This window comes from Petromyzon marinus, chromosome 55 (assembly GCF_048934315.1).
Source record: "Petromyzon marinus isolate PM22_M1 ecotype Great Lakes invasive population chromosome 55, UKy_Petmar_22M1.pri1.0, whole genome shotgun sequence".
NCBI classification, from domain to species: Eukaryota; Metazoa; Chordata; class Hyperoartia; order Petromyzontiformes; family Petromyzontidae; genus Petromyzon; species Petromyzon marinus.
Window position 1 is genome coordinate 11,963,114 of NC_133721.1, and position 20,999 is coordinate 11,984,112.

The window sequence follows — 20,999 nt, forward strand, 5'->3', positions numbered from 1 at the left end:
GCGATAGCGTGAACAAACACCACGTGTACAGTGCCCAATTGGTCACTGTTAACACTACCCCGACGAGGAAGTGAGGAGAGTTAGGAAGCTTGCGGAAACTCAGCGGAATACAGTTTGCAAAAAAAAAAACCAAATCTTCAAGTACCATATTTCACCGCACCTGGGGGCCACGTCTTGCGGCCACGGTGGCTTCAGCGGCTCGCGAGCGGAAGTCTCCAAGTTTAAATCCTGGTTGGCGGGGTGGGGGGGGGGGGGTTGCGTGGCTCGGCCCATCACCTCTCCGAAACGCGGTCGAGAAAATGAAGCACCACTCTGCAGGAGAAGTCAATGGCGGTTGTCCTACGGATAGACTCGCGCGCCCCCCCTTCCTCCACCTGCCACGGGAATGTGGAATGTCTACGGCCGCTGGCTCTGCAGGGCTGCAAATAGATGAGCGCCGGCCTCAACGATGCTCATCGGAGCAAGGGGAAGCGGAGAATAAAAATCACCGTCGCTCCGACCAAACCTCACCGCGTGCGCTGCCGCCACGTCCTCACGTAACGGCAAACACCGTCCAGCATCGGCACTCACGGTGGCGGCGGTGGCGAGCAACCAGGTCGTAGGTCGGGCCGCACCGGCCGCCCCCCCCCCCCCCCCCGCCGCCGCCGCCCCCCCCCCCCCGTTCCCCCCCACGAGTCAGCCGCTACCTCTCAGTGCCGCCCCCGACATCCACAGTCCCTGCCGCCGCCAGCTTGCTGTAGTTGGCGTTGAGATCGGCGAGCCAACGCCGTAGCTCTCCGGCCGCCGCGGCCCGGCCGCCCGGCCTCTTGGGCCGCACGCATTCGGCCAGCAGGGTCTCCAGGCGGCCCGCGAGAGGCCTCGGGGCCCCCCCGAGCAGAGCCGCCCCGCCCCGGGTGCCCCCGGCCCACAGTGGAGCCAGGAGGTTGCGACACACGGCGTAGTGGTTGTGGTCGTGAGAGAGGCGCGAGCAGAGGTGCTTGCGCGACGGGGAGAGGGCGAGGCAGTCGTAGGAGTCGCGGCAATCCTGGTGCGTCGTCTCGTACGGGGAGTCGAACTGGGCCGGGCGCTCTGTGATGGGAGGGGTTTGGTGAGGGATGGGGGCAGGCAGTGAGGGGGTGGTGGTGCGTGGATAATAACGTACATGGTCAGCGTCACTTCGTCACGGCGTTGCAGTGCCGAGTTCGTCTCCGGTAGGTGTTCGAGATCCATCCTTGAGTCCGAGCCAGTTTTGCAACAGCCGGCTTAACTGGACACGGAGAAGCATTCTCACTGCAGGGCTATTGTAGTTTACAAGGATATTGTCCGTAGATCTGCTCCGTGTTTGTCTGACCCGTTCTTATTACCGTTGGACAATCCGAAAAAATCTGCGACGTGCGTCCAATTGTCTCTTAACAGTTCCCAGATTTCGCACGCCCGGCCACCTTTGTCTCCCCAGTGGCAATGTTTACACACACAAAGATCCCCCATATAGCCTTAACAGACTGTAGGGGCAAGTGCTGTTAGCGAGCACCTATGTACACACACACACACACGCCAGACACACGCACGGGAGTTCCACGTCGTGGTTTTGCTGCAAGCTATCGCCGGCGACGTCACGGCCATACCCTGGCGGATGTGGCGCTTGTCCGACACCAGGACTCGCGAGGCCTCGGTCAGGATGAGCCGACCGTCGCGCGTCCCCACGCCGAAGCTCTCGGCCCGCACGTCCAGCAGGTAGAGGCCGAAGTCCAGGTCATTGTTGCTCAGCTGCTCCGCCAGCTCCAAGGCCTGCGGGAGGTGGTGGCGGACGAGGCAATGGTGGCGGAGGTGGCGGTGATGGTTACGATGGTGGTGGTTATGATGGTGATAATGATTAGGATGATGATAGTGGCGGTGGTTATGACGGTGATTATGAATATGATGGTGGTGGAGTTGATTGATGGTAGTGGTGATGGTTATGATGGTGGTGGAGTTGATTGATGGTGGTGGTGATGGTTATGATGGTGGTGGAGATGACTGATGGTGGTGGTTATGATGATGGTTGTGGAGATGGTTGTGATGGTGGTTTCGGTGGTGCGTGACGCACCTGCCAGGCGAGGTCGACACGTTTCTCCCAGGGCGAGCTCAGGAGGTCGGAGAGCGGAGGCCCCACGTAGCTCTCGGCCACAATCCGCCCACACGCACCCAGGTACTTGGCCAGAGGCCAGCCCTCATCCGGAGGGAAGCTCTAGAGCACGCACACACACGCACGCCATGCCACAGTCTCTGTGCGAGTCTATGGGTCTCTGTGTGTGTCTATGGGTCTCTGTGCGAGTCTATGGGTCTTTGTGCGAGTCTATGGATCTCTATGTGAATCTATGGGGCTATGTGTGAGTCTATGAGCCTCAAAACCATCAATCTCTCAGAGGGAAGCTCTAGCACACACACCATGCCACAGTCTCTGCGTGAGTGTATGGATCTCTGTGTGAATCTACGGGTCGTTGTCTGAGTCTATGGATCTCTGTATGAGTCTGTGGGTCTCTGCATACATCTATGGGTCTCGACGTAAGTCACTGGTGACCTGGCTGAGGCCATCAACTCGCCGCACTTGCGAAGCCGGTGTGATCTCTGTGGTCGTACAACTGAAACCCAGATGGGGGGCCCCAGGATTCTCAGCGGTGCCCTTTCACGAGATTCTTTTTTATGTTTTTTGTATTTTAAGGAACAGGCGATGAGGCACGCGGCTGGGGATCGCGACATCAGCACGCAGCCGCTCGGGTCAAAGGTCGTGAGGTCGCGAAGAATGAAACCCCACCATGCCACCCGGCTATTGTGTTCTGGCTATTGTTGCACGGGATGTCTGGCTGGTTGGTTAGGGGTTCCGGTTAGGGGTCCGGTTAGGGTTCTGGTTCTGGTTAGTGTTTTGGTTAGGGTTCTGCTTAGTGTTCTGGTTAGGGGTCTGGTTAGGGGTCGGGTTAGGGTTATGGTTAGGTGTCTGGTTAGGGTTATGGTTAGGGCTAGCATGGAGCTGGCTAGTGAGCACAGCCTCCCAACCCCCCCTCCCCTCCCGTCATTCACTCCCCAATTGCAATTCATCATCTTGCCAATGGATGCCAAAGTGGCCGAGCGTTCGAATGCTCGGCGGTTGTTGGGAGTGGCTCGTGGGTCGAATCTGGCAGGCCGTCCTGGTTAGTGCGTGGCGAGATGATAACTACCTCGCCTGGTGTACGGGAGGTTGCGGGTTCGATCCCTACCCTGATGCCTGCTGTATATTTGGAGTTTGCATGTTCTCCCCGTGGTCGAGTGGATTTTTCTCTGGGTCCTCCGGTTTTTCCCTCCACATTTAGAAACGTGCGTTTAGAGTATTTGGCTTACTGCTATACATTTCCACGTGACAAGCCACTTTGGTGAGCTATCATTTGTGGCCAGGTCGCTTCTGAAAAAGAAGCTACATAGCTCAGTGGGCCTTATCTGGTAAAATTAAAAAGAATCATAAAAAAGTAAAAAGTTAAGATACTACGACAACGCACCCCGCCTGCTTCGCATCGGAGATATAAAGCCAAGCGTGCAAGGGGGGGGGGGGGGGGGGGGACAACGCTCGATCCCCGTGCTGATGGAAATTATAACCCGCTTGCTGGGCCGGCAAGACCTCGACGCCCGCGGGTAGAGGGAGGGGGAGAGATTGACGGGCGCGTGCACAATCCACCAAACCCTCGCAGCTCTTCACCGTGCCACCGCGCTAAGGGCCGAGCGCGGCGCTGCCACCAGTGTCAATGTCACACTGCAGAAGCGCGCGGGGTAAACATAGGAACAATTGTCATCGAAGCACGCGTGGTGCACGCGTGGTGCCCCTAGACAGGTTTGCTCCGACGGCTCGCGCTGCGAGTGCGTTCCACCGAGACACAGGTCGCGACGGCGGTGCTGATGATGATGATGATGCTGCTGCTGCTGCTGCTGTTGCCCAGGGCTGCCCCAAAGCTCACAAGTCAATTACCGCGAGTGCTTACTTAGCGACGCAAATGGCCGCACGGGGCATAGATGGCGAGCGCTCAGCCTGCCTGCCTGCCGACCCCGAAGCGTAACCCACAACCCTAATCACATTATCCACCCCGCTCCACCATCCCCCAAAGCCCAACTAATGAGGCACTACCACGAGCCCTGCCACTGACCCTACCTGTAACTTACTGGCCAACAGCATTAGCCCTACCACGAACCCTAACCTAAGCTAACTAGCCACGAGTGCTAACACAAGCACTGACCCAAATTCACGAACGCAGAGTACACGAGGACAATAACAATACACGCGCGCGCTCGCACACACAAAGCACGCACGCACACAATGGATGGGCATATGCGGCAGTGAGGAATGCAGAGCGAGTTATTTCTGTCGCGCGTGCGTTGCGCGTGTGTCGCGTGTGTGTGTGTGTGCATATGCACCAACATAAGCACCGGGGAAACAAAGACAGGTTGAGATTGAGGACTCCTGCAAATCTCTCCTCTACTGCCTCCCAACTCCGTCATCTCCCCCACATCCCTATCCTGCCTCTCCCTCTCACTCTACTACCATCACCGCACTCTCCTGTCTCAGCTAACTCTAATACTCCCCCTCCACACACTCTCCTACCACTCCCCTCTCATCTCACTCTACTCTGGTCTGCTCCACAAGTCTATAGATTTCGTCTCCCCCTCCGTCTCCCCCTCCGCCTCCCCCTCCGCCTCCCCCTCCGTCTCCCCCTCCGCCTCCCCCTCCGCCTCCCCCTCCGCCTCCCCCTCCGCCTCCCCCTCCGCCTCCCCCTCCGCCTCCCCCTCCGCCTCCCCCTCCGTCTCCCCCTCCGTCTCCCCCTCCGTCTCCCCCTCCGTCTCCCCTCCGCCTCCCCCACCTGCATGACGAGTGGCTCGGGGTTGAACGCGATGGTGAGGAGGAGGGTGATTTTCTCCGAGTCCTTGAGGTTCTTGAGCAGGAAGCTGCCCGAGTCGCGCGTTTCCGCGTAGCGTCGCACCACTCGGTCCAGCAGCCGCTGCGACGGGCAGTGCACCAGGTCGGACCAGCCCTCCACCACGGCCGGCGTCAACAGCCGCGCCGGTGCCACGCCGGCCTTGGGGTCGCCTACACCGCCGCACCGCGTACGCACGGTGTGAGTCTACGGGTTTCCGTGCGAATCTACGGGCATTCTCGCGAGTCTGCGCGTAACGCGGCCTCCACGATAACCCTCGCGAAGGTCGACTCGCCGCGGAAGTTAAAACGGCGCGGACGGCGAGGCTTGCGGTCGCCCTTAGGTCACCGCCCCCCCCCCCCCGGCACCTCCCGTACCGACGCCGGGTTGCCGTTAAGGGCCCCGCGGAGACGCCGCGGGCCGCTCACCGTTGAGACGGTTGAACTCGGAGCGCAGGACGGCCTTGGCCACGTCGCACGCGGCCCGCCCGGTGGCGCGCAGGCAGAGGGCGCGGTCCAGCTCAGCCAGCTGCGCCGGCGAGCCCAGGCGCTTGAGGGTGACGTCGCGCGGGCCCTCCCGCGGCTCCGTGTGCCGCCCGGCAAACACCTGCGGGCGCGCCCAGCGGAGGGTGGCAAACCGGGCAAACTAAACGTCGTCGGCATCGTCCATCGATGCTTTCACCGTCGTAAAAACCGTCATCAGCATCGTCGTCATGGCTGCTGCCGAGGTGTTAGCACGCAGCACTTAAGGGCGGTAAAGCTTCCACCATTACCGTCATCACCGTCGCCAGTTTTACACGTTTTTTTTATTACATATATATCTTCAACAAAGCAACGGGCGGCAATCGCACCGCTGCTCGATCATCGCGTCGCCGTCACCATCACCACTGACGCCAGAGACAAAGATCCCCCGTACAGCCTTAACAGACTGTTGGCGCAAGTGCTTTAGCGAGTAGCAGCACCTATGAAGGCCAGCATGGCACACGAGGCGGGGTTGGAGGTCAGCACCACACCTGGCTGCCTTCATCTCCTGAGGAGCGATGTTTACACACCGCACCAGGTACTGATTTGAGGCGACCAAACACAACCACAATCGCAAAGACAAATATCCCCCGTGTAGCCTTAACAAACTGTTAAGGCAAGAGCTGTTCACGAGCACCTAAAAAGGCCAACACCACCCCCTGCAACCTTTGTCTCCCTTGTAGCGATGTTTACACACCGCACCAGGTACTCATCCGAGGCCGTGTCGACCCACCACAATCACAACCACCACCGCCGCCACCGCCGTCACCGCCGCCGCCGCACCTGCTGTCGGTTGAACCTGTCGAGCAGACGGAATTGCGCGGCTCCCCGGAAGGTGAGCTGCCCCGCCGAGAAACGGCGGCACCAGCTGGTGCCGAAGCACGCCGGGCAGCGGTGCAGGCCCAGGAAGCGACGCTCCGTGAGGACGTTGTGCCGCAGCGAGCTGAGGAAGTCGTGCGAGCGAGCCAGTGCCAGGCACAGCAGCGCCAGGCACAACAGCAGCTTGAGCCAGCGCAGCAGCCGGCCCAGCTTGCACAGCGGGAACGCTCGCACCACCATCGTCGCCGCCGCGCGCTACCGCCGCTGCGGTCGTGCGCACGTATGTACGTTGAACTTCTTTAGCGCCGTGCGTAGTCAGAGGTGCCGGGGGAAGGAGAACAAACTAAAACAGAAAAAGCATTTCTCCAGAAATGAGTCTTCAATCTAGATGATGTGAAACGTGCATAGCTCAAGGTGGATTCCTAATATTGGAAGGGTGTTCCAGACGGCCCCAGAAGCACATCTGAAAGCGGCCGATGCGGTGACCGTCTTTGTTTGGTGGTCAGCCAAAAGCCGCTGCCCCTTGACAAGATCAACTGTTGTTGTTGTTGTGGCGGTAGATTACTGATGTTGTGGGTTGTTGTTGTCGTTGTTGTAGCTGCTGTGGTGGTTGAGGCCGTTTTGGACTATTAATGTTGTTTTTGTTGGTTTTGCTGCTGTGGATTCTTGTTGCTGTTCTTGTTGATGGTTGTAGCTTTTGTTGCGGTTGTGGCTTTTGTTGCTGTTGCTGCTGTAAATTGTTGATGATGACGATGTTGCTATTACTGCTGCTCTAGTGGTTCTTGTTGTTGTTATGGAGTGGGTTGTACCATGGATGGGTGGGGGGTGGAATGCCGATGAGAGAGACCACGACGACGACGACGACGATGAAAAGACGCGACGATAAGGAGAGACAGGGAGGTTCAAGAGCAACAAAAGGAGACACTAAGAGCAATGCGGAAACGAGGAGAGGTGAAACTTGGGCGATGTGCAGAGATGACGTGCGTGCGATCGGACCGGGGTTTTACAAACCGGATCGGCAGCACGAGGCTCAGTAAAAAGAAGGTGGCGCAAAAGAGGAGGAGATGGAGGATTTGAAACCGTGCACACCGATGAAAGGAAGGTCCGGGTGACGGGCCTCGCAACGGTATCCGCGGGTCTCGTGCTCCCCAAGGTTCTCAGTCAAGAGTTCGTCGCGGTATAAGGAGCGGGGCCGGGACCCGTCAAGCCGCGCGTGTCAGCGAGGCAAACCGTACACGCCTGGGGTTAGGCTCAAACCAATCGTGAACATTGTATAAAGTGGCAATGAGCGGTTAGGCTATCTCGGGTCAAGTGTCACAAGTTATAAAATCGCGCGCGGCGGTGGCGCCATCGCACGCCGCTCGAACGTTTGGCGCGCCGCGGGCGACCGGCCGATTTTGGCAATTACCGCTGGGGAAGGTGATTTTATAAAACATATGTTACAGTTTGTTTGTTTGGTTTTTTTTTTTCCCCCATGGAAAATTAACACGGACGCGATCAATTCGCGAGCTTCGTACAAAACACTGCTGGTGGTAACCAAAACCAACGGCGAAACTTCAGCAGCCGGCGACGAACCGTGCCGCCCGGCAAATCGCTGGCGAGACCGAGAGGAGATCCCGGCGTAGCCGCGGCGCGGCGCGGAGGAGACGGCGCCGGTGCCGGTGAGGGTTTCGGTGAGGGCGGGCGTTACCGATTCCCCACTCGTCCGACCAGCGCCTCCTCCTCATGTCCCCCGGCACTGCGGTGAACGCGGGGTCTGTGCACGGTCACACACGCGGCAACACAGGCAAAGATCCCCCATGTAGCGCTAACAGACTGTCGGGGCAAGTGCTGTTGGCGAGTACCAGCGCCTCTGAAGGTCGGCACGGCACACGAGGGGGTGGGCGGCCCGCAACACACGCGGCCACCTTCATGTCTCCCGAGTGGCGATTGTTTACACAACGCACCAGGTACTCATTTGAGGCCGAGTCGACTTAGGGGAGGCACAGGACCAGTTCAGATATTGTCAATGGTGTTGGCTGTGAGCAGGAATCGCACTCAGGTTTCCGGGGTCGTAGCGCAGTATGCCAACCACTCCACGACCGCTCCCCGTAAAAGCACACACACACACACACACGTGGCAACGCACACACACGTACACGGGTACACGAGTTGACACGTGCGAACAAAAGGCAAAGATCCCCCGTGTGGCCTACACAGGCTCCTGGGGAAACTGCTCTTCACGATCAACTATGCAGGCCGCTTTGGGGCACTTGGGGGTGGGTGTTGCCAGAACCACGCACGGCCACCTTTGTCTCCCCAATGGTGATGTCTGATACATGCCGCACAAGGCACCCGTTGTTCAAGGCTGATGACAATGAATTGTGATGATGCCAACAACAACGACAATGTGGACCAAGATGATGATTGTTATGATGACAACTACGATGATAATAATTACGATGATGACGATAATAACGACATCTAAAATGACGATCATCGTGAGGACGATGATGACTGCCACGCAAATCCCATAGACACATGGCCACACGTACACATACGTATGGACACGCGGACGAATGGATATGGACACGAACACAAAGATCCCCCGTATAGCCTTAACAGACTGTAGGGGCAAGTGCTGTTAACGAGCACCTATGAAGGCCGGAACGGTACACGAGGGGGTGGGTGGCCAGCACCACGCCCGACCGCCTTTGTCTCCCTAGTGGCAATGTTGACAATGTTGACACCGCACCAGGTACTCTTTTGAGGCTGAGTCGACCTAGGGGATGCCCAGGACCGGTTCAGATAATCGTCACTGGTGTTGGCCGTGAGCGGGAATCGAACCCGGGTCGCCAGGTTCATAGCGCAGCGCGCTAACCGCTACACTACCGCTCCTCACAGACACAAGGACACAGCAACGGACGTACAAAGACAATAACCGCCGCTACCACGACCTCTGCCACCACCGCCAATGCCACCACCATAACAGGAGAGGAAGGCTGCCTTGTGCCGAGCCCCGAGTCAAAGTGCCCGCTGTGTAAACACGAAGCGTGCAATCTGAGCATCGCGGTTCAACGTGCGTCAAGCAGTCCACCCGCCATTAAACCATCCTCCCAAATGCAGCGACTTCAAGGACTCAGCCCGGCCACCAGTGCCTAATCACGCACGGACCTACAGACTCACAGAGACCCCCTAAACTCGCGCAAAGACCCATAGGCTCACGCAGTTGCTCGTAGGGACCATCAACAAACGACGCTTGACGCCCCGGTGCAATCGCCGTGGCTGTGCGACTGGGGGCGCCACGGTGGCTATGAGATGTTAACAACCTCACCTGGTATGCAGGAGGTCGTGGGTTCGATCCCGACCCTGACACCTGTTGTATATTTGGAGCTTGCGTGTCGCTCTGTGCCCGTGCGCGAGATGTTAACTACCTCGCCTGTTATACAGGAGTCCGTGGGTTCGATCCCTACCCTGCATGTTCTCCATCTCCCAGTAGTCATGTGGATTTTTCTCCCGGTCCTCCGATTTACCCCTCCACATTTAGAATCAACGTGCGTTTAGAGCACTCGGCTGCTTTACATTTCAACATAAGCCACTTCGTTGAGCTCTCATTTGTGGCCAGGTCGCTTCTGAAAAAGAACTAGACAGCTCAGTGGGCCATACCTGTTAAAAATAAAATAAAAAATCATTAGAACCTGGATCGGAAGCCGGGATCTCATGCAGGCTCAGCGCCTCCGACCTCCGGGCCACCCAGGCACCAACGCTGCTGCGCTGGCAATTAAAAAATCGCCGCGCTCAACGCAAGCAACACGAACAATGCCATGCCCCCTCTCCCCGCCCCCAATTATAGCGGCGAGAGGGAGACAGAGGGAGAGTGGGTGACGCTAAATGAGATGTAACAGCTACGCACACACGGGGTATTCACTGGGGAGCGTGAGAGACGAGCGTGGATTCACCATCCCCCCACCCCCCTCCCCCCCCAACGACCCCCCCCCCCCGCCTCACGATCCTCGTTCCTCCGCCAATAAGCAGAAGGAAGCACAGGGCCCAAAGGCCCAACACGTCAAGCAGCCAGCAACAAACAGCACGACCAAAGTTGTGGATTTCAGAGTTAGTACGCTTCTTGAATTGAACCGGGCAAGTTTATTATTATGTATGGAGAGCTTCTTTTACACCGTACGTAGCCGACCGTGCTAATCGGAGGTGCGGGGGACAAGGACGACAAACTAAACACAAAAAGCCGTTTCAAAGAAATGAGTTTGTCATTCTAGATGACGATGTTAAAAGCGCCATAGCTCCAGTGGTGTCCTAATATCGGAGGGAAGAACGTTCCAGGCGGCCGCAGAAGCGCATCCGAAAGCGCCGCGCGATGCAGTGACCGTCTTGTTATCATGAGAGGTTGGGGAAGAGGCAGAGAGAGGACGAAACCCCCGTGGTGAGTGGGTGGGTGGGTGAGTGAGTGAGTTGTTTGTGACATGCAGTGCCGGTGGTTGACCCCCGCGTGGATGAGACGAAACAGCCAGTGTCTGGGCAGGGCGAGTTCTCAACACGGGTTGAGAGGGATCTACGAGTAATAGTTCACAGGAACAACGGTAACCACGGCAGTAGCAAGAGAAGAGTGATAAGTAAGCGGCTGACCACGGGGCCGTGACAAAGCCTAGGGGTGTCGCAGTTCACCGCTTGGTGCGGAGGTTCGCGAGGGGTTGAATCCGATAGTCGTCGGCCATGCTTATTACTGCGGTGTGTACTAACTACATTTGTACGCGCCACGTGCTTCACCTAACAGTCGGCGGTAAAGATCCCCCTGACGCCGTTCGAAACAAGGAGGCGATTGTGTGCCAGCGCCACGATCCGAATTTGAAAAATGACGCGCCGCAAATGACTCAATTGGGATTCCACGGAGAAACATTGCCCTCGAATGGCAGATTAATGTCGGTGAAACAACGTGGTGCCTTCCTCCGTGACAGCCTCGCAACGCCACAAAAAGGAAAGCGCCGATGTGTGTGTTTTTTTTTACAAAACTGGTGTTGTTATTACGAATATTATAGCCTCGTGTGTTATTGTCATTGATGGGTCTTTTTCGGTTCAACGTAATCCGGGAAGGAAGAGTGTGGTGGAAACAAAGCAGATCTGGGCAGAAACCGGATCCCCATGGGACATCACGCTGCGGTGTGCGTGTACACAGCAAGTACAAAAACAAAGATCCCCCGTATAGCCTCAACAGACTTTATTGTGGGGGCAAGTGCTGTTAGCGAGCACCTATGAGGGCCGGCACGGCACACGAGCGGGTGTGTGGCCAACACCACGCCCGGCCGCCTTTGTCTCCCTAGTGGCGATGTTTACACATCGTACCAGGTACTCATTTGAGGCTGAGTCGACCTATGGGAGGCCCAGGACCGGTTCAGATAATCGTCACTGGTGTTGGCCGTGAGCGGGAATTGAACCTCGGGTCGCCAGATTCGTAGCTCAGTGTGCAAACCGCTACACTACCGCTCCCCACACAGCAAGTACAACACACACACAGACAGACAGACAAAACATCCCTCGTGTAGCCCACGCAGAATGTTAGGACAAGTGCTATAATGAGCACAACTGAAAGCCACCACCACCACTGCCATTACTATCACTGGCTCCACGACCCTCAATTCCACCACCAACGCCAACAACACCACCACCACCGCCCCCCCTACGACATGCCAATGTGTCTACAGTCCTCCACAGGCGCGTGTAAATTTAATCAAGCACAGGGTGAGATCACCGTGACTCGCTAATGAATCCACACCCCCCCGCGGGACTGCTTTGCGAAACCCGTCGCGCTCACGGGTACCGGGATTTGCGCGTCGCCTTGATCTTTACCACAATTTCCTCCCCAAACAAAAAAAAATATAGACAAAGATCCACCCCCATATAAACCTCCTTCACCCGCTCACTCACCCGCTCACTCATTCCATAATTCCCTCACCCATCCTCTCACACACCCACTCGCTCATTCACTCATCTCTCACTCATCCAGTCACTTACTCATCCACCCACTCACTCATCACTCACTTAGCTAGTCACTCACTCAGCTATCAACTCAATTCACCCATCCTCTCACTCACTCAAAGACAAAGATCCCCCGTATAGCCTTAACATACTGTTAGGGCAAGTGCTCTTAGCGAGTAGCACCTATGAAGGCCGGCACGGCACAAGATGGGGTGGGTGACCAGCACCGTGATTGACCGCTTTTGTCTCCCCGAATGGAAATGTTTACACGTCATAAAAAACAATACCGCACACACTCACTCACTCAAAATGCGTTCCATAATAGGGTGGCCACCTCTCTGGGTTTGAAGTCCGGGAATTGTCCACTGCTTTCGGGCGGCAGGAATTGATTTGTGCCGAGATCCGGTACCAGTGTTGTGTTGAAAGTTATTACGGAGTCCTCTGCAGTGCTGTGCTGACCAAATAGACCAAGGCGGATTGAGAAACACCGTCTGGTTTGGATTTGTATGGAGGAAAGGTGGCGAACCCGATTGCGTTATCATCATCATCATCATCCCCTCCCTGATCTTTACAATATGTCCACAAAATAAAACTCTCACTACCACACCAACAGGGCTTTAGCAAAGACGAACGTCAAAGGTTAACTCACTGTGTGAAGGTCAGGCAACCAAATGCCTCATGCAACCAGGCCACAGACTGGATGGGTGTATAGACGAGGAGTGAACAAGCCTCTGTGTGTGTGTGTTAGTGTTTTGTTACTGGGCAGTTGGGAGGCAGTCGCCCTCCAACAACAGCGGTCGGCGGAGGAGCGACGCTCGCACAAGTCGGGGGAGCGCAAGGGGTCATCTCAATCAGGTCAACCCTGCTGCCAGCGTACCTTCGACACTTCACGTGGCCTCAAAGCGCACCTAGCCTGGCACAAGCGCCATGGCGACGTCACCGCCACTTCGTGGCGAATGGCGGTTGTTGCTGGATTTAATCATGCGAGGTTGTGTGTAAGAGTATTGGTGGAGCGGAAGCGTGGTGAGCCAACTGCGCAATGAACCCAGCGGCCCAAGTTCCAATTCCCGACTACAACCAACATCAGTGGCGAAGATCTGAACACATTCTGGGCCTCCCCTAGATCGCCTCGGTCGTAAATGAGTACCTGGTGCAGTGTGTAAACATCAGCACTGGGTAGACAAAGGCGACCGGGCGTGGTTTCTAGCTACACCACTGCCTCTCGTGTGCAGTGCCAACATTCGAAAGTTACTCGCTAAGGGCACTTTCCCCAACAGTCTGGTAAAGGCTACACAGTGGAGCTTTGTCTTTGTGTATTTTATGTATGCGCGCATGTGCGTGCATATGTGCGCGTGCGTGCGTGTACATGCCTGCATGCGTGCGTGGGAGCGGTGTGTTGGCGTGTGTGTACATGCATGCATGCGTGGGAGCAGTGTGTGTGTGCGTGCGTCTGTGTGTCTAAGCTGCGTCTGGCTCGCTCACCCGCGCTTGTACTTTTCCAGAAGCGCTAGGGAATGGAGCACGGTTCAATCAGCAGCGAACAAAGCTTCAAAGTGCCAGCAGCAGCCAAAACAAGTGGCTTGTCCATGCGCACACAAGCCATACACACGGCTCATTCAGAACTAACACATAACTCGTACAGAACTCCCACACAGAGCTCACACACAGCTCTTAAGACGGATACACAAAGTATTGCTATGTGGAATCGCACGGAAATCCGCACTCGCATAAGAGACACTCACAGACAAGTCCAGGCTCAAGAGGAATCGTCGATGACGCAGTGCCTCACTCTCGCCTTTAGGCTGTTACAGAGGACCCAGGGACTAATAGAGACCCACAGGCTCACAAGCAGACGTACGACTTGACCGCGGTCCTTTTAACGATACCCGCTTTTTCTGTACAGCGCCTTGACACGCGGTCACATTTAGACGCTGCCGAATCAAGAAATTCACATTGTGTTATGGTTGTTGTTATCGATCATGATCGTTGTGTTGGTCAAGCTAGCAAACAGCCTCACTGCATGTTTATTTCACTCTGGCCGTTAACCGCTGTCATAAAGTTGCAGTGTGCTCTCATAGTAAAAACCTCAAGGGGACCGCGTCACCACGACACTCACATCGCTCCGATGGCTCTCAGTGAAATCCTGGATCAATTTCAACATCAAACTGAACCGTCTTCAAGACCCTAAACGGACAGACCCATGCCTGCCTCTCACATCTCATCCCTATCCACTGCCCTCCACTCGCATCCCCTAACTCTCCCCATGTCATCTCACATTAACTCACCTCAACAGACTCTCTGTAGAAGGGGGGGGGGGCTGAAAGTATGGCCACATCATTTTTTCGTCTCATCCACAACACTGCCGGTGGGAGCAACTCACTCGCTCACCCATACCAGCCAACCCATACGGTTTACCCGTATTCATGTACGGGGGAAATAGAGTTTTCAGGTCCATACGACGTACAGCCGTTTTAATACGGGCACAATTTTGTTGTATCTATTTGTTTGTGTTTCTCCTTTGCGATGTGACTTTGTAGGATGAACGTTGAGATTTATACGGGGCACGGGGTGACCAATAAGGTCTGAATTGGTCTGTAATAAGATAGGGCACTGATAAGGGTTTGACAGGTTTGCTCGACCACCACCACACCCACCCACCCACTCACCACGCTGCAGATCACAACACTCGTCTCTCCGCTTCCCCCGTCGCACTGCTCCACTTTAAAATTCCATCCCCCCCCCAGCCCCACCGTCTTGCAATAATAGCCGTGCTCCATTCAAAGAGAACACGAAGTCAACCTTTGCCTTTTGCAACTGTGATCATGCAAACTTGGCACGTACATTTTTTCGTGGGGGGGGGGGGGGGGGGGGCGGGGAGGGGTGCAACGTTACGATTCACGATCAAGCACGGCAAGGTGTCAGAGAGCGCCCGGCGGTCTCAGAGTACGTGGGCCCCGATTCATCCTCGCACTTTGTGCAGCTCGTACTTTCGCTACACGCACGGGCCAGGAAGCGACGAGTGAAATCACCGCCCCCCCCGCCATCACGCAAGCGATGGATTTGACGGCGTGTAACTCTAACCCACGCGCAAGAAGCGAGTCCAAGGCAATCTGTAGCGTTCTAATCTAGTGTTAATAATATATAGTGTTAATATATGGTGTTAATAATAATCCACGTGACCACGGGGAGTACATAGGGAGGTGTCAGAAAGTTACACCAACAAACAATACAAGAACACGTTCGGAGAGCAAAGTATAGGAAATTTAAGCAAGTCACTCGTGGTTAGTGGCCAGACCTTTGGCTTAGGCCACACAATTACAATCTGAACCCAGACAGCCAAAATCCAGGAAGCAATTTCGAATTTATTGACTTTCTGGACCTTGCCCTGCAGATGCTTGGCGCAGTCTCGAGTGAAACGTCGAATCTAAACGATTGAATCCCGTTGCGAGAATCGTCCTTTCACCTTAGCGGTGAGTGAGCGAGTCGCGAAAAACAATTAATGCGTTGGGTAGCGAAAGGGCCTTGCGACACAGATTTGGCCAGATCATTACGGGGCCCCGACTGAAAAAAATATCAATTGTTAAATTTAACGGTGCTGTTTTTGTTAAATCCACGGGCGCTTGACACTTTGGGTCCGTGCTCAGCGACCGTGAATTAAAAAAAAATATATTCCGTCCGGTGGGGATAATCTGCCCGTGGATAATCAAGAGATACCTGAACGTACAGTGGCTGTATCCCTTGTTGAAGCTGGTTTTATGCCACACATGCAAACTGTGAATGCGTTCCTGGCAGCTGCCCAAAGACACCTGTGTTGTGATTCACGGATTATAAACAAGTTCGGGGGGGGGGGGGGGACCTTGCATACACGGGCATCCTATAACGTGTCCCGACATGTGTTTGTGTATTTAATTAGCGGTGCGGAAAGGCAACTGGTAGCTGCCAGGGCAAAACACATTTTTGGCACATTTGCAAATATGTAAATAAAACATTGCTTTGGGATGTGCCTCCACGTTTGCAGCGAGGCACTGATGCAAGTGGCTGGTTTGTATCAACGGATGTCGAACTTCTTTCGCACCGCACGTGGCCAACCGCGCTAAAACGCACAAACGTTTAGTTTTCGCATTGGAACATCTTCACGCGCTATCGTGATCGCTCGCTGTTACGGAACTGTCCTACGTGCGTATGTGTGTTGAACTTCGTTCGCACTGTACGTAGCCAACCACGCCAATCGCACAGAACTCATGCCTTAACGCTTTCAGTCCCAGGTTCGACTTTTGCGTGTCTCCCACCCCGTGGGTCGCGTGGATTTTTCTCCGTGCCCTCCGGTTTTTCCCTCCACGTTTAGAATCGGCGTGCGTTCAGATTATTTGGCTGCAACTGTAAATTTCCACGCGATAAGCCACCTGTGTCGAGGCCATCATGTATGATGGCCAAGCCGCTTCTGAAAAGAGCTACACAGCTCAGTGGGCCTTAGTGTAGTTTAGGTGCCAGCTCGACCAACCCCACACTGACCGGCGAGGTGAAGTATGGTCAAGCAACCCCCAGAGCCCACACGGCGTGGGGAACGTTTTCATCCAGCAGTGGATTGACAAAGTGGCGTTTGCCGCTTGTTTGCCGAAGTTTGCGGTCTTAATCCGGCAGTCCACCCCGGTTAATGCTGCAACGTGTATCGACCGTAAGATACCGCATGCTTCTCGCACAGCAGGCGTTAAAAGATGCCGTGACGTCGTTCGAGAGAGTGGACCATCGTGTGGCAGCAGTCACGGTCAAAAATTGAGTAAAGACTTAGCAAATGACTCAATGGGGATGCACACAGCATCATCGCTCCCTTCTATTAAACTACGCAGACTGTGTCTGTAAAATCTACCAGCGCCTTCCTGTGTGATTATATCCCTGTGCTATAAGAATGATAGCACGAATACCAATTGCACGTCATTATTATTAAAGTGAGATATATATATAAAACTTATTATGCAAAGCAGTCCGGGTGTAATCTCACTGCCTCGAGTTATTTCCCCCATAAGCCAATATTAAATTGTTACTAATCTTCTTTACTAATAATTAAATAACAAAGTGGAGTGTCAGCCCACTTCTGGATGAGCCATGGAACAGAGGTACACAACATCAGAATCGCATCCTGACAATCACACACTCAGGCCACTCTTTTATCGCTGCGGCTACCACGGCGACTATTCCCGTGAACGTCACTCGTGGAGTCCTCCACCAATGTTGAGGAGTCGGTCGAGCGACTCGCTCGCTCTCTCTCTCGCTCGCTCTCTATCTCGCTCGCTCTCTCGCTCACCTACCGACTCACTCGCTCGCTCGCTCAACCACTAACCCAACCTCCACACTGCAGGTCACAACAACACACTCTCATTCACCAAATCACTCACCTACTCACGCACCCAATCATCAACTCACTCACTCAACGACTCACCCACTCACGCACCCAATCATCAACTCACTCACTCACTCAACGACTCACCCACTCACTCACCCAATCATCAACTCACTCACTCACTGACTCACCCACTCACCCAATCATCAACTCACTCACTCAACGACTCACCCACTCACTCACCCAATCATCAACTCACTCACTCAACGACTCACCCACTCACTCACCCAATCATCAACTCACTCACTCACTCAACGACTCACCCACTCACTCACCCAATCATCAACTCACTCACTCACTCAACGACTCACGCACCCAATCATCAACTCACTCACTCAACGACTCACCCACTCACTCACCCAATCATCAACTCACTCACTCAACGACTCAGCCACTCACTCACCACACTGCAGGTCACCCGAACCTCTCTTTCAGTTTCTTCCCTTGCACTGCTCCACTTTTGAATTTCCTCCCACGGTCCTATTGCCAAGCACTTTTAAAAAACCTTTCTTAATTAAAAGAGTCACGTCAACTTTTTTTTTATCTGTTACAGCTTTGGTAGTGCTGTGTAATGCTGGCCACATGATGTGTTGTGGCCTTTGCTCACTGCGTAGCAATCGCATTTACCAGATAATGACAATCACAAGATGATCCACTCACACCTGCACACACACACACCAACTCGTACCGCCAAACTTAAATATTTACATACCCGCACAGAGACACAAGATCTATTATTGTACAGCCTTGGCAAAACCACACCTAGACGCCTTTGTCTCCACAGTACTCACGTTCACACACCGGTTATGACAACGCTTGGGAATTATATCCATGCCTGGGAATCGAAGTTAGGTTTGCTGGGTTTAAAATAGGTGGACACACACAGATTCCACCGTAAAGTCATCCGGGGCTGTTGGGGAAAGAGCTGTCAGCAGGCGCCCATGAAGGTTAACATGCCGACACAACCATCACAGCAACACACACACACCTACCCTACTGCACACAACACAAACACCTACACACACACACTACTGCACACAACACAAACACCTACACACACACACCTACACTAAACACAAACACCTACACACATACATCTGCACTACTGCACACAACACAAACACATACACACACACCTGCGCTACTTCACCCAACACAAACACCTACACAAACACACCTACACTACTGCACACAACACAAACACCTACACACACACCTGCACTACTGCACACAACACAAACACCTACACACCTACACTACTGCACTAAACACAAACACCTACACACACATACACTACTGCACACAACACAAACACCTACACACACCTGCACTACTGCACACAACACAAACACCTACACACCTGCGCTACTTCACCCAACACAAACACCTACACAAAAACACCTACACTACTGCACACAACACAAACACCTACACACACACCTGCACACAACACAAACACCTACACACACACCTACACACACACCTACACTACTGCACACAACACAAAGATCCCCCATATAGCCTTAACAGACTGTAGGGGCAAGTGCTGTTTGCGAGCACCTATGAAGGCCGGAACGGTACACGAGGGGGTGGGTGGCCAGCACCACGCCCGACCGCCTTTGTCTCCCTAGTGGCAATGTTTACACACCGCACCAGGTACTCATTTGAGGCTGAGTTGACCTAGGGGAGGCCCAGGACCGGTTCAGATATTCGTCACCGGTGTTGGCCGTGAGCGGGAATCGAACTCGGATCGCCAGGTTCATAGCGCAGTGCGCTAACCGCTGCACCACCGCTCCCTTACACACACACCTCACCACTAGCACACATCACACACACCTCACCATTACCACACATCACTCACGCCTCACCACTCCCACACACCTCACCACTAGCACACATCACACACACACACCTCACCACTCCACACACACAGCTCACCACTACCACACTCCACACACCTCACCACTAGCACACACCTCACCACTAGCACACATCACCCACACACCTCACCACTACCACACATCACCCACACACCTCACCACTCCACACACCTCACCACTAGCACACATCACCCACACACCTCACCACTAGTACACATCACCCACACACCTCACCACTAGTACACATCACCCACACGCCTCACCACTACCACACATTACCCACACACCTCACCACTACCACACTCCACACACACACACCTCACCACTCCACACACATCACCACTAGCACACATCACACACACCTCACCACTACCACACTCCACACACACACCTCACCACTAGCACACATAACCCACACACCTCACCACTAGCACACATCACCCACACACCTCACCACTCCACACACCTCACCACTCCACACACCTCACCACTAGCACACACACACCTCACCACTAGCACACATCACCCACACACCTCACCACTAGCACACATCACCCACACACCTCACCACTAGCACACATCACACACACACCTCACCACTAGCACACATCACCCACACATCTCACCACTAGCACACATCACCCACACACCTCACCACTACCACACTCCACACACACCTCATCACTAGCACACATCACCCACACACCTCACCACTAGCACACATCACCCACACGCCTCACCACTACCACACTCCACACACCTCACCACTCCACACACTCCACACACCTCACCACTAGCACACATCACACACACCTCACCACTCCACACACACAGCTCACCACTACCACACTCCACACACCTCACCACTAGCACACATATCTCACCACTCCACACCCACACACCTCACCACTACCACACCCACACACCTCACCACTACCACACTCCACCCACACACCTCACCACTACTACACATTACCCACACACCTCACCACTACCACACTCCACGCCCACTTCACTCACAGCAGCCGCGCCATTCCTCGACCCAAAAGTGGCGGCGGTGACGTCACAACGGCGTTGGTGCCAGGCTAGGTGCACTTTGAGGCCATCACGCGAAGTGTCAAATTTGGGTTCGCTGGCAGGTCGCACGGGACAGACCAAGGTGCGATGGGTTAAATGAGGTGAGTGGCAGGCAGAGGGACGAACTGCGCTCACCACTAAGCCACCAACACACCCTCACCACAACCCCTCACCACCACACACAATGTAACTTGCAGCGTTCGCCAGAATGGGCCCTATTCATGGCTGCGTTAAGGCGCCGAGAGCCTGCCAATCCCGCTCTCCGTTGCCGTCTCGTTCTCCTCACCCACGCCTCGCTCTCCTCACCACCACCACCACCGCACCTCTTTCTCCTCACCTCGTCTCCTCCGGCCACCTCGTCCGACGCGCTGTCGCACCCCGCCTGTCAATCAACCGTGACGTCACCGCGCCTAATATAACAAGCCCCGCCCACGGGGGAGGGGGC

The 20,999-nt window shown here is 54.8% G+C and overlaps 1 protein-coding gene across 4 annotated transcripts; it reads right to left on the reverse strand.

The window, feature by feature from the left end:
• Window positions 1–647: 647 nt before the first annotated feature.
• On the reverse strand, window positions 648–20,999 carry DIPK2A (divergent protein kinase domain 2A). Of its 4 annotated transcripts, none has more exons than XM_032975127.2 (7): window positions 20,892–20,999; window positions 6,197–7,988; window positions 5,321–5,498; window positions 4,839–5,065; window positions 2,066–2,206; window positions 1,605–1,767; window positions 648–1,068 (listed from the first exon to the last, which is right to left on the reverse strand). In XM_032975127.2, the coding sequence occupies exons 2-7, from the start codon at window positions 6,470–6,472 to the stop codon at window positions 683–685; spliced, it is 1,371 nt and encodes a 456-aa protein (XP_032831018.1). In that variant the 5' UTR covers window positions 6,473–7,988; window positions 20,892–20,999; the 3' UTR covers window positions 648–682. The 4 variants fall into 4 exon arrangements, with proteins under 4 accessions (XP_032831018.1, XP_075908471.1, XP_075908472.1 ...); XM_076052356.1 differs by having other exon boundaries at window positions 20,878–20,966; XM_076052357.1 differs by lacking the exon at window positions 20,892–20,999 and adding an exon at window positions 20,841–20,880.

Coding starts and splice junctions, on each gene's coding strand:
- DIPK2A (XM_032975127.2), bottom strand. CDS start 6,472: ATGGTGGTGCGAGCGTTCCCGCTGTGCAAGCTGGGCCGGCTGCTGCGC. Junction 2,207..4,838: donor CCGAGCCACTCGTCATGCAG/GTGGGGGAGGCG, acceptor TGCGTGCTCTAG/AGCTTCCCTCCGGATGAGGG. Junction 1,768..2,065: donor GTGTCGACCTCGCCTGGCAG/GTGCGTCACGCA, acceptor CACCTCCCGCAG/GCCTTGGAGCTGGCGGAGCA.